The sequence below is a fragment of the Dermacentor andersoni genome, chromosome 7 (assembly GCF_023375885.2).
Source record: "Dermacentor andersoni chromosome 7, qqDerAnde1_hic_scaffold, whole genome shotgun sequence".
Taxonomy (NCBI): Eukaryota; Metazoa; Arthropoda; class Arachnida; order Ixodida; family Ixodidae; genus Dermacentor; species Dermacentor andersoni.
In genome coordinates, this window is record NC_092820.1 from 112,708,999 (window position 1) to 112,720,491 (window position 11,493).

General features: G+C 44.8%; 1 protein-coding gene across 1 annotated transcript in view; it reads right to left on the reverse strand.

The window, feature by feature from the left end:
• Positions 1 to 11,283, reverse strand: part of Xpd (general transcription and DNA repair factor IIH helicase subunit Xpd) — a 71,543-nt gene extending 60,260 nt beyond the window's left edge. Inside the window, exons 1-5 of the mRNA XM_050181179.3 lie at positions 11,083 to 11,283; positions 10,501 to 10,600; positions 9,657 to 9,734; positions 3,525 to 3,587; positions 2,793 to 2,906 (exon numbers count right to left, since the gene is read on the reverse strand). Of these exons, the coding sequence (XP_050037136.1) occupies positions 2,793 to 2,906; positions 3,525 to 3,587; positions 9,657 to 9,734; positions 10,501 to 10,600; positions 11,083 to 11,087 (360 nt within the window). The 5' untranslated portion in view covers positions 11,088 to 11,283. The remainder of the gene's footprint in view (positions 1 to 2,792; positions 2,907 to 3,524; positions 3,588 to 9,656; positions 9,735 to 10,500; positions 10,601 to 11,082) is intronic.
• Between the last annotated feature and the right edge of the window lie 210 nt (positions 11,284 to 11,493).

An 11,493-nucleotide genomic window follows, 5' to 3' on the forward strand; every position in this document is an offset into this window, starting at 1 on the left:
TTTGCTTTTTTTTCTGATTGCCCGATAATTCGGAAAATTCTGCGGCCCCTTTCTGTGTAAGAAAAATCGATCGGTGACTGTACTCAGTTGCATAGAAGGTCAAATTCCAATAGGATGAAATTTTGATATAACGAAGCAAATTGCTGATTTTACGTGCTTCATCATATCGAGGCTTAACTGTGGTTTCATGCCGCGTGAATGATATATTCACTCTGCAGTACAAAGCAAAGCCAGCCATGCTTTTGGGTTCCCTCCGCCCCACTGCTGATGATGTCGGCCGCAGTGGGAGGACGCTACACTGGAAAGCACCTGCAGCAGGGAGTGAATGCTTCGTCTGCCTCTTGCTCCAATGCATCTCCGAAACTCAAGGTAATGCATGCTCTAGCACTAAACGCACAGGAACGCAGCGCACTATGCCACGCCATCTCAGCTTGCCCAGTCTTTGCACAGGTGGCGTACCTCTAAAACATGGCACGTGGGCTGCGTACGCGCTCAGGTACGCTGACAGCCGTGAGCGGCCGTGGCCGCAATAGAAAAGGTAACATGCGCCAACCTGCCCCCCAAATTTCTGGAATCCTTGGCACGGGACACATCGGCGAAAATACAATATGCTTATAACATTTACAATCAAACCTCGATACAATGAAGTTATACTTGTAGTGAAATACTTCGTTAAATCGCAAACTTCGTTAATTCAAGGTTTTAAAGTTTCGGCTGTAAAAACAATTTCACAAGTTCTCAGAGCATTCATAGTGACCATAGTAAATCTTGTCAGTGGGCACTTATAAACAAATTGCAAGAAGGTCGGTCCATAATAGTGTGGTTATGAGTGCCAGCGTGCTGTAGGTCGCTCCGAGAACAGTGTATCAACGTGGCTCACGAAGTCCGAAATTTGCGTGCGATGCGACGTGCGGTATCGTAAATCTTGGATGCCGTGGCTGGCCGCACTTAGTGTCCACAGTCGTCACCAGATGGCACCTACAAATTAAATACACGCGTAAAAAGACACGGATATTTGTGCCGAGCAAGAAGAAGTCACAGTTTGCCAGAGAAGCTGAGCATTGATGGCGATAGGAAGGAAACAATTAACTACATGAAGCAAGGTTCATAGTTGTATCAGTGTCACAGTGCCCAGGCAAACATGACATCTCACTCGATGACCACAAACTCGCTGTCACTACGTGAGTGAACGCTCCGCACCATGTCTCAGAAATTTGAGATTATTTGACCACCAGCAAGTACTAGACGGGTAGGCACGCAATGCGCAACAAGGCACCAACTGTCTCGGCTCGGCCTTTGTATTTGCTGCAGATTACCCTCAAGACAGAGCAGGTGGCCCGCATGTGAGGAGGAGACACACGCACTAGGGGGACAAGGCGTCCTCCCTGCTAGCGCGTGCTCGATCACGTTACTGCGCATTCACTCCCTTGCGATGCATCTGTCTTGCACACAAGGAATCGTCAGCTGCCGTGTTTTTTCTAGCACTCTGAGCTATTGTGCACCCTGCTGCCTCCACAACTTGTTTACACGTGCAACAAATGACGTGGCAGTGTTTCCTGCATACTTTCTCCCACTTTGCGCGCTTTGTAGGATTTTTTGCCACTCAAACTTTTTATGTGGAAGGACATTTAAAATAACTTTCACCTTAGTCTACATTTTTGCAGTTTCTTGCTAGATTTACTAGCCACAATGTCCGAAAGCTGTGATAAATCGAAACCATGTCACGAAATTGCATAGGTAAATAAAAAAAAATCACCATTTTCAATGGAAGTAAGATCGGGAAATGAGTTTGTTACATCGCAAATTTCATTAAATTGAGGTTCGTTGTATTTAGGTTTGACTTTATCAGATATAACATTGTGTCGCCTGCAGCTTCGTTATAAGAAAGTTTGACTGTAGTTCATTCTTGCATTTCAAATATTAAATCAACTTGCAGCTTCATCAAACAAGGCTATGCCTCCCAGAGACATATCAGAACAAAGTAAGGAAACAACACTAAGGGGACTGATCGGAAACAATGCTTCGCCACGTTGCCAGATCTTGTGAGATGACTAACACAGTAACTAAGAAAGGCAACTTTTTTTTTTTTTTTTTATCTGCGTTGGTCACTGTTCAGAGCAAGCACTTAGAGCATGAGTAAGAACAAACAGTGCAGAGATTTGGATTAAAGATACTTGCGCTACTGTTCATGCAGATGAAGCCTGAAAAACAAAACAAGACCGTTTGGCAACTAAACTTTTGGTTGTCGCTGTCCAACTCGTGCAATAACCGTAAAGCGATAAATTCCATATCACACAGACCTGAAAGATCAATGATCTGGACAAAACGATGACGAAACGTGCTTATTGAAGAAACAACAAACCCTAGGCAGCCAACGATCCATTACTTCCACCCTAGCAAAACGTACAAAGGCTCAAATTATCATTTGTTCTAATGGGACAAAGTGTCCATATTGTATGCCCACCTTTTGAATGCTTAAAAACTAAATGTGGGTCAAATTATGAAAGTCAACCGGGCACTGTAAGATTGACTTACGAGCTACCGCTGGGCGCAAGATACATGTACTACGTTTACACTTTCCTTCTAAACTTCCTTCTAAAGTTCGGTAGTATCAACAGTTTACCTCTGAGTTTCCATAGTTGCATGCTTTCTACTAAACCTTTGTAACTGCACAATACTTTTGTGCAGCTTGCACTCGGGTCTCGTTTCTATGCGACAGCGTTTCGTTAGCAATGAAAGACTGAGGCGTCGCGCAGAGCATCTCAGATGACCATCTACCCTTCCCCATTTACCTGTGGGTGTATGCAGAGATTCTTGCGAGAAGTGAGACACAAGCCCAGCATAGGCATCTCCTCCCCAGTCTCTTGCTTGTAGTGCTCGAGCAGACGACGAAGCTCCTCCACCACCTGCAGAAGGCACAACACAGTAGGGGCCGAGAGCATGATCCACAAACACTGACTCTCACTGGCAAGCAGCGCAGATTCATCCTGAAATCCTGCAACCTTCTTTACCCCTGTTCTAATGGTGTCATTACATTGTTATAAATTTCATTATATTAGTTGCCACAGCTAAGAAGGCTCCCTGTGTCGTTTTGATCAAACCATTAGCTATAGGTATGAAAAGTGCTAACCTTCTTCTTTCTTTAAGTTGATTGAGAATAAAAAATAATGGGTGACAATCTAAGAATGCTGTGGCAGATAGACCACTGTCCAACTAAGAGAATTTCTACAGATGTGCCAGCCAATTACATTCAGTCATTTGCATGACAGCATAGTGGAGACAAACTTTTTTTAATATCGGTGTTCCTTGGCTGTGCAACGCAGATGGAACAAGGGCAAGTGCAGGGCACTTTTTTGGGTGGAGATTTGGCCAATTCCTCAGGTTTCCACCCAGTAAAAATGAGGCGCGATCACGCTTCTGACTCCCTCCTTCCTTCCTTCCTTGGATGACGCTACGATGGCTCGTCAAAATGCACAGCACATGGCTCAAATGTTGTAGATGGTTGAAAAAAAAGTACACCGCACCTTCTCAATCTCGGGCATCGTCCGTGAGCAGTACAGCAGCTTTGATACCATGGCAGGAAAGGCCTGGAATGCATTCATAAAAAAAAAAACAGCACATTGGGGCCATATGACCACAGTTTGCGCTCATTCGGTTTACCCCCCAGGGCACTCTCACTCACGGTCAGGCCCAACTGCCATCAAGTTTTTAAATTGCAATTTCTCCATTCTGCAGCTTGCGTAAAAGAACCTATGACCACGGAGAAATTGAACTCCAATAGGAGCCGATCATGATGAAAACTGCACTTGTGACACCTGTATTATTTCTGGCCCCACTGTGGCTTTAAGATGCCCAATTTAGAGGGCCATTATACCAACTCAAAGTACCTGCACCAAGAATGAAGCCATCCCAATATATTGCATGCACAATGGCTCACTATGTCAAAGCAATCATCAGTATCACCTTAGGCTGGATGAAGGTCTGTCCAGGTGATCTCCAATTATCCCCGTCTTCCATGCACTGACTCCAACCTATGCTTGCCAATTTCCTAATTTCATTGCAACACTAGGTTTTTTTGCCATCCATGGCTGTGCTTCCTTTCCCTTGGCACCAATTTTGTAACTCTAGTAGACCAGCAGTTATCCGGCCTACACATTACATGGCTTGCCCAACATCATTTCTTCCTGTGAATCTTCACTAAAATATTGGCCACCCCCGGTTCTTTTCAAATAGCAAGACTACCACTAGCTTCCTGTCTCTCAACATTTCACTTATCATATTTCATTCTATGCCTAATTGTACAGCCAGTCCTTAGCTCCTATGTGTGTCAGCAAGCTCCTATGCCCTTCCTGCCATTAAACCATACAGTGCACAGACAAGCTTGCAAACCGGCAGAGCAGCCCAAGACCCTGGGGCCACTGCCTTTTTTATCGCTGCTTCGCAGAAGTGCTGTTGTTAGACCACGAAACACTCAAAGCACTACACTCAGTTACACAAATCATCTGCAACGCTGCGGAGGCTAGCGAGACTTCTCTAGTGGCCATGCCTGCAGACACAAAAAAAGGAATGGTTCTGAACTAGTTGAGAAAATAGTTCACCCCAGCAATTATGCTAAACTTTTCTTCATTTAGACTCGGTAAGAAATTAAAAAAAAGTTTTAACCCTTAAAAATCACCGAGCCGTGCTATATGGCTGCTAATACATTGTTTTAGATCGTTTTTCTGTTCACTGTTCTCGTTTTGGGTTTTTCACTTTCAGCCCTTTGCAGCAGGCTTGCAGCAAAGCACAGTCGGGCCGATGGGGGGCACTCTTGGTGCAACATCCAATTTAACCTCTAATATTACGACACTAATTACAACTCTAATTACGACAATTAAAAACCACCGTGAGAAGTTCGCACGAGGCAAATCTGCAGTTGTCCCTCAAAAATGAAGACAAAGGAAATGTGTCATGGTGTCGAACCCATGCCCTTCCAGGGCTGGATGCCTAAACCACTTGACCACGAAACATGCTGAGTGATACATTCTCGATGGTTGAATTTCTCTTGTAGCTTTGATATGTAGCACCCCAAGTATGGAACTGAGTACAGTCAGGCGCTGGCAATAGCCCCCATACGGATGCCCCTACAAAATTCTCTCTCTCTCTCTCTCTCACAAATAAATGCCACGTGGTGGTGCAACATCAGCATATGTGCACAATAGTAAGTTGGCAGCCAAAATGGCCTCGTCAGGACATATGTGTGACATACTAAACAGTATCATTAAATCGAATTGTTCATTAATGTGACAAAAAACAGCGCAAATGCCTTCTAATACGATTCAAGGGATAAAAAACAGAATGCACATGCAAAAAAAAAAAAGAAAAGAACAAGACCAAAATACTCCTACCTCAAAGAAGTAATTCTATACCATTTTTAAAAATCATATTGTATAATAGATAAAGAAAGTCAGTGATGCCATTACGACAATGTTAAATAAACATTGCAATCGAAATGTGGGTCTCGAATTACCAACTTTGTGCGCTCTAAACACACGTTTCTGCCAAAATCATGTTTCTGGTAAATAAAAACAGAGTGTACCGAAATCAATAATTTAAAGTACGAATGAACACACTAAAGCAAAATAGCAAGTCCTAGAATTTACGACGTCAATTCAATGTTTTCATGGAGTGCCTGTTAGGAACACTCATGTAGCTGTAATAATAACAACAAACCATGTACCGATCGAAGATTACCTATATTAATGAACCTGCATTGCGCTTTTTCAATTTAGCCATCAAGAAGGACAGCAATCCTACTCCACACTACCAAACAATAAGTAGTACGGCATCTGTATTGCAATATCACTGATGATGAGGTACAGATGCCATAGCTACAGGTACAGCCAAGGTTCCGATTCTACTAATTAAATTCCGAGAGGTTCATGTAGCAAAATTATGATCTAATGATGAGCCATGCCACAGTGGAGGGACTTCAGGTTAACTCTGACTACCTGGGTTCTTTTTAACGTGCACATAAATCGTAGTGCACAAGTGCTGTCTTTCACCCCCATCTAAATGCAGCTGCCGCGGTCAGGATCGCATGTGTCTTAAAGGGCCCCTGAAACGGTTCGGACAAATTTTGTAGACGTGTAGGGTACAGCTTAAGTAGAACATCCGCACTACAATTTAAGTGAAGCATTATGTATTAATGGAGCTACAAGCGGTTACAAGTTACTCTCCTCCCTAGCCATGCTTTTCCTCCTCAACTCGTTCGCCGTGCGATCGGCGCTAAGTTTCGCCTTCACTGGTTCTGCGTCACGATGCGACGTCACATCGTCCACTTCCGGTTGTTTTGGAGCCCGCCCGCGCGAAACCTCTCCGCTAGCCGCTTGGCCTTCGACCCCAAGCGAGAGCTATCGAAGCAGCGTGCGTTGCGAGCATTCTGTCGCAGCGCCGAATGTGTCTGGTATTCTGGTAACCACACACGTTTCGACGGAATGGTGGAGGCATAAACTCAAGCTGATGAAGGAACTTTAGCGTAGACGTACGTGAGCTGCCTGATCAGTCTCCACGGTCCAGCCACACGTGGCGCAGAGCTTAATCAGCCAAAGAAAGAGCTAATATTGCTCTAACCAAGTGTAAAGCATTTTAAACATCTACAAAAACAATGTGTTAACGATTACACTCCTGCGAAGAATTTACACCAGCAGCAAATACATTTTGTTACTGCTACTGTGTCTGGTTGCGCTCTATGCCACCAGGTGGCTGCACTGTGCAGACCATTCACATTTGCGCTTCTGTTCATGCCCTGAAACGACATGCAAGGGGACACGACCAGGTCCTGTCCCCTTGCGCTTGTGTTTAAACCTAATACCGGACTCGCGAAACGCTATTGCGTTAGCAATCTTTCGGTGTAAAGTGACGGCCGCAATCGCGCAAATCCTGGCGCCCATCGGATAGCGGCTGTCCAATGTGCTGCAGCCAGTCCGCTCGTCTACTGGCTTGCAGAGGGACACAATGTCGCAGCTTGACATATTGCCAGTTGCTACGTTTGCAGTCCACAACGCAACAAAGTCAAATAATAGCGCTCGCGAAAAGACAGACCAACACTGACGGCGGAGCTCTCGTCAAAGACGGAGCACGTTGTAACACAAGCAGACGACACTTGCTGTGTGCCGGAAGTGCTTAGGTGTACTGAAAAATTGTTCTTGTGCATTCCCTTTATGTTACTTTCTTTTTATAAAAACAAATTAACTAACATTCCAGCTATTACGAACATCATTTGTTTACTATAAAGTTGGAAAAATTATCGATCACACGCCTTGGTCAGCCAATTGGATATCTTGCCCCACTGACGTCATATGCGTAGGGGCAGCTTAAAATTCCGCCGCGCAGTGTGCTGCGATGTGCATATTTAAAACCTTATAATAAATTACACGCTTTACGCGGAGCACTTACATCCATCAATTATTGATCAGAAGGACCTACTCTAATGACTCAGTATGTTTGTAGAAAATCGTCAAAATCGTTTCAGGGTCCCTTTAAGGTGAGCAGTGCAATGCCATAGTCAGTGGGTCACCACGGTAGGTCATGGCAATATGTGTCAGCAATATACGTAGGGTTCTTAGTTTTTGGGTAAAACCCATTAAAGACTGCTTCTTTGCACCACAAGCAAAATTTATGGAAATCAGGTTAAACGCAACTTCTCCCCAAAGTTTGCCCTTTCGTAAAGAGTAGATACAAACGCAGGTGTTACACAACTAATGAACGCTGCCCACTTTTTCCGAGTGAGTAGCCAAGATGTATAATATTATTAGTAATACGTGAATATGCTCTATGCCCCATTTTCGCTTAACATTCAAGCGAAAATCAGCATATATAAACATTTCATATATTCAGCGTCTGCTGGCCTTGAGTGAACAAAAGCTTGTTGCTTCTTCAACAGCCACGTTTACATGAATACGAAAATGGTGCATTGTGTTGCATTTCCCGAACGTCGCTTATATGTAAACAGTGGTAATGGACTGGGAAGCGAAGTAACACAGTGCTGGGGTTGTTGTGCATCGTGAAAAGCTGCTATGACACTGAGAGGATGCTTGCCCAACTACGTTACGTTCGAAGAAGGACGGTTAGTTGGTCTGGTTGGTATCTCACTATTTTTGTTGTAGGTGCACATTGTGGGATCTAGTAACACAGGATGACAACCAACGAGGATGAAAGGCACGGCACTTTTCCCTTCATTAAAAAAGTGCACAGAACAAAGTAAAGAAAGGATTGTGAAATTCACCTATTTGTTGTTTTCGTTAGCGTGGTTTCTTTTGAATGTATTATAAATGTCTGACAATGAGTATTTGTAGAGATGAGTTCATCACATGATTTGCGAACAGAGCTCTTTGCTATTGCACTCAAACATCGTTATAACGAAGTTGAAGGGGGAGCCAAAATTTGTTATATCCGGTACTTCGTTATATATCCATTATTACCATTTACTACAATATATGCCTAATAGGGTGCACAATTGTAAACGTGCAAATGAGAAAACAGCTTTGAGGCGCGCAAACTGCTACATGGCCACGCATTCTATAAAACTTGAATAAAACAACATAAGAATCTTCATCATGCGCAACATGTATGCGACTTCTTAGCACGTGACACGACAGCCTTTAGACAGCCGTCTTCTGTTCCACTGTAATGGTCTTTCGCATTTGCTTTCCACGGTCAAGCAGCACGTATGTGGGACACAACACAGCGCTCTGATGTGTGATCTCGGAGGCAAGCAAACTTTGGCTCGGTAGGCTCAAGGCCTCCGAGATTGCACCGGTGCCAATGCGGTCTCGGATGCCACACCCGGCTGCCAGCCCGTGCGGCACGTCGCAAGGAGAGGTAGAAGGGAATGCACGGTCTAGGTGTGACCCCAAGATTGCGCTGCGAATATCTCGAAGGCCATGTTGGCGCACCACGCAGTAGAAGTGAATGCACTAATCGTTTAATCTTTCGCACCACCACGCCACGTGGTGGCAGCATAGCTCACGCAGCCAGGCATGCGCAAGGGGGAGAGGCCAGTGGAGAAGTGCGAGAGTAAGCCGCTGCTTGTGCACAGATACGCAGTTCCACGTGGCATTGAGAAAGACCAGTGCTGCTCGATGGTGTATTCAACAGAGCGATACGGGAGTTTTGAAATGCCGCAGCAAATGAGTGCAGAACCCTTTGGAAAGCAAAGTACTTGGAGCGCAACGGTCAGGTATTTTTGGTTAACGAATTGAGTTCGTTATATGCATTGGCAGGAAAATTTCACTTCGCTAGAATGAGGTTCTAAATACATGGATCTCTGTGAGGATTTCAAGGGGAAGTTTATCTACTTTGTTATAGTCATTATTTCGTTATATAACGAGGTACAAATACTGCAAGTGATTTACAGCAATCGAGTGATTTACAGTACTGCAAATGATTTACAGCAATAATGCACTGCAAGGTACATGGTACAGCAAGTAATTTCGCTTGTTTAAAATCGAATGTTTTTGTCCAAAATCATTGATTTTGAGGTACAGGTGCTACATAGTGCTGAAACGAACAAACTCAAGGTTATTGGTTGCTAGCTGGTCACAGCCTTGCTTGTTCCTTGAGTGCTTAAGCCTGTCCCGTGCATGAACACAAAAGGCGACGCCCCCAGGACTGACCTTCTGGTAAGCAAGGATGAGTGCAAGCAAGGTGACCGTTTTTCCCGTGCCCGATGGCATCTCCAACACCCCATGGCCCTGCAAACATACAGTGATTTACTGCAGGACAGGTAATCACATGCATTTCACCATCACTTAGCAAGAAGCAAGGTGCGCTTGCACAAACAAGCATGCAGTAGGTGCTTCGGTATCAGTAAACAACTGTGCTTAAGAACTGCTCACGTGCGCAATGTTAAAAGTCACACTAAAGAGAAACACTTAAACTGCACATTCTCGCCATGTACTGGGTAAGAGGTTTTGTGGCTTCACATATAATTTTATGACCGACTGGCCATATAATGCTACGCATTAAAGCTGCTGCACTTGTTGCCCCTGTCTACACCCACGTGTGGGAGCTGCAGCAATGTCACAAACTTGGTGAGCCAATATATCATGACGCAAAACCTCCTGGGTACTGAAAGCAAAACTTCTTCGCAAGACCAGTATTGCCATAAGTTATTTAGGGCACTCTGGCACTTTCCAATACTATTTCCAAGGTTTAGCGAGTCTGTGCATTCAATTCAACAACAACAAAAATTACTATTCTGAAATGTCATGTCAGCATGTCTTTAGCTACAGGGACCCTGGAATACTTCTGAATATGGTAAGCAAACAATTCACAGCTGCTAAACGATACTCTCACCAATATTTGAGCGGCACCTAAGCAGTACCCATGCATGCTGCTGGAAGCCCTTGAAAAGCTTGAATCCTAAACCTAATCTTGACGCTTTAGAACTTGAACTTTAAGCCACTCAAGGCAACCATGACACTGTTGAACTCTGGCCCAACGAAGGCTGGCACTTACCTTCGCGTCGAGACACTGCTTGAGTAGTAGCATGTAGGAATACTGCTCAGGGTAGATGTAGTCATAGGGGAAAAACACCGACAGGCCATCAACGTCGATCCTGGCAGGAAGAGGCCATACTCTGCTCATTATACACGTTAGCATGGACACAGCAAACACCCGCGTCACAAATGCGGTTTCGATTCTCACCGAGATCAATCTACAGTGAACACGTCGAACGAGCACGCATTTGAAAACGATCGTCTAGCAGCCCTCGATGTGTAACGACTAAAGCTCAATTAAGACCAACTGGATCTTCACATGCGTACTACGCATTATGCGCCGAATAAAACTCTGGAAGGGCGCATCTCATCAAGTCGCAATAGTGCGTCGCACAGCGGCAGGCCGAGGGAGAAGTCGCCTGGAAACAGCGTATAGCATCGATTCGGAGCGAAGATTAGGTGACGGTCACCGGGAACCAAATTTCAATAAGGCAATGGTCAAAGGCCCAGCAAGAAGGAACACTACGCAACCGAAGAGGCCGCACGTCAAACGCTGTGCGACTCGACAGCGGAGGAAGATCGCACGAGATATTTCGCCTACTTCATTCTGAAGCTTGTGCAACTGTCGGCGCAGAGCTCCAGTCACCTCCCGCACGTCGTCGTGTATGATTGTACGGTGTCAACTAGTGAAAACCACAGTAGTCATTGCAAAGAAAAGGTTGCGGCTACGCAGCACCGGCATCCACAGCTCGCCATACACTTGTGTAGTGCGTGCGTGCGTGCGCACCGTTGCCAAAGCAAGCAAGCACGCTACACCAATGCCTCCTTGGCTCATACATGTTTGTGCGACGCCAACAAAGGCAAGCCAAGTCAAGTAACATGTGCGACCCCAAACTTTAACAAATTAAAAATTACCATGTATTGCCATTGGCTTATTAGTACGATTTTAATTCAATTTGCATGTACTTTTTTACTAGCAAACCGATTGTAGAGTGTACTAGAGTAAGGTTAT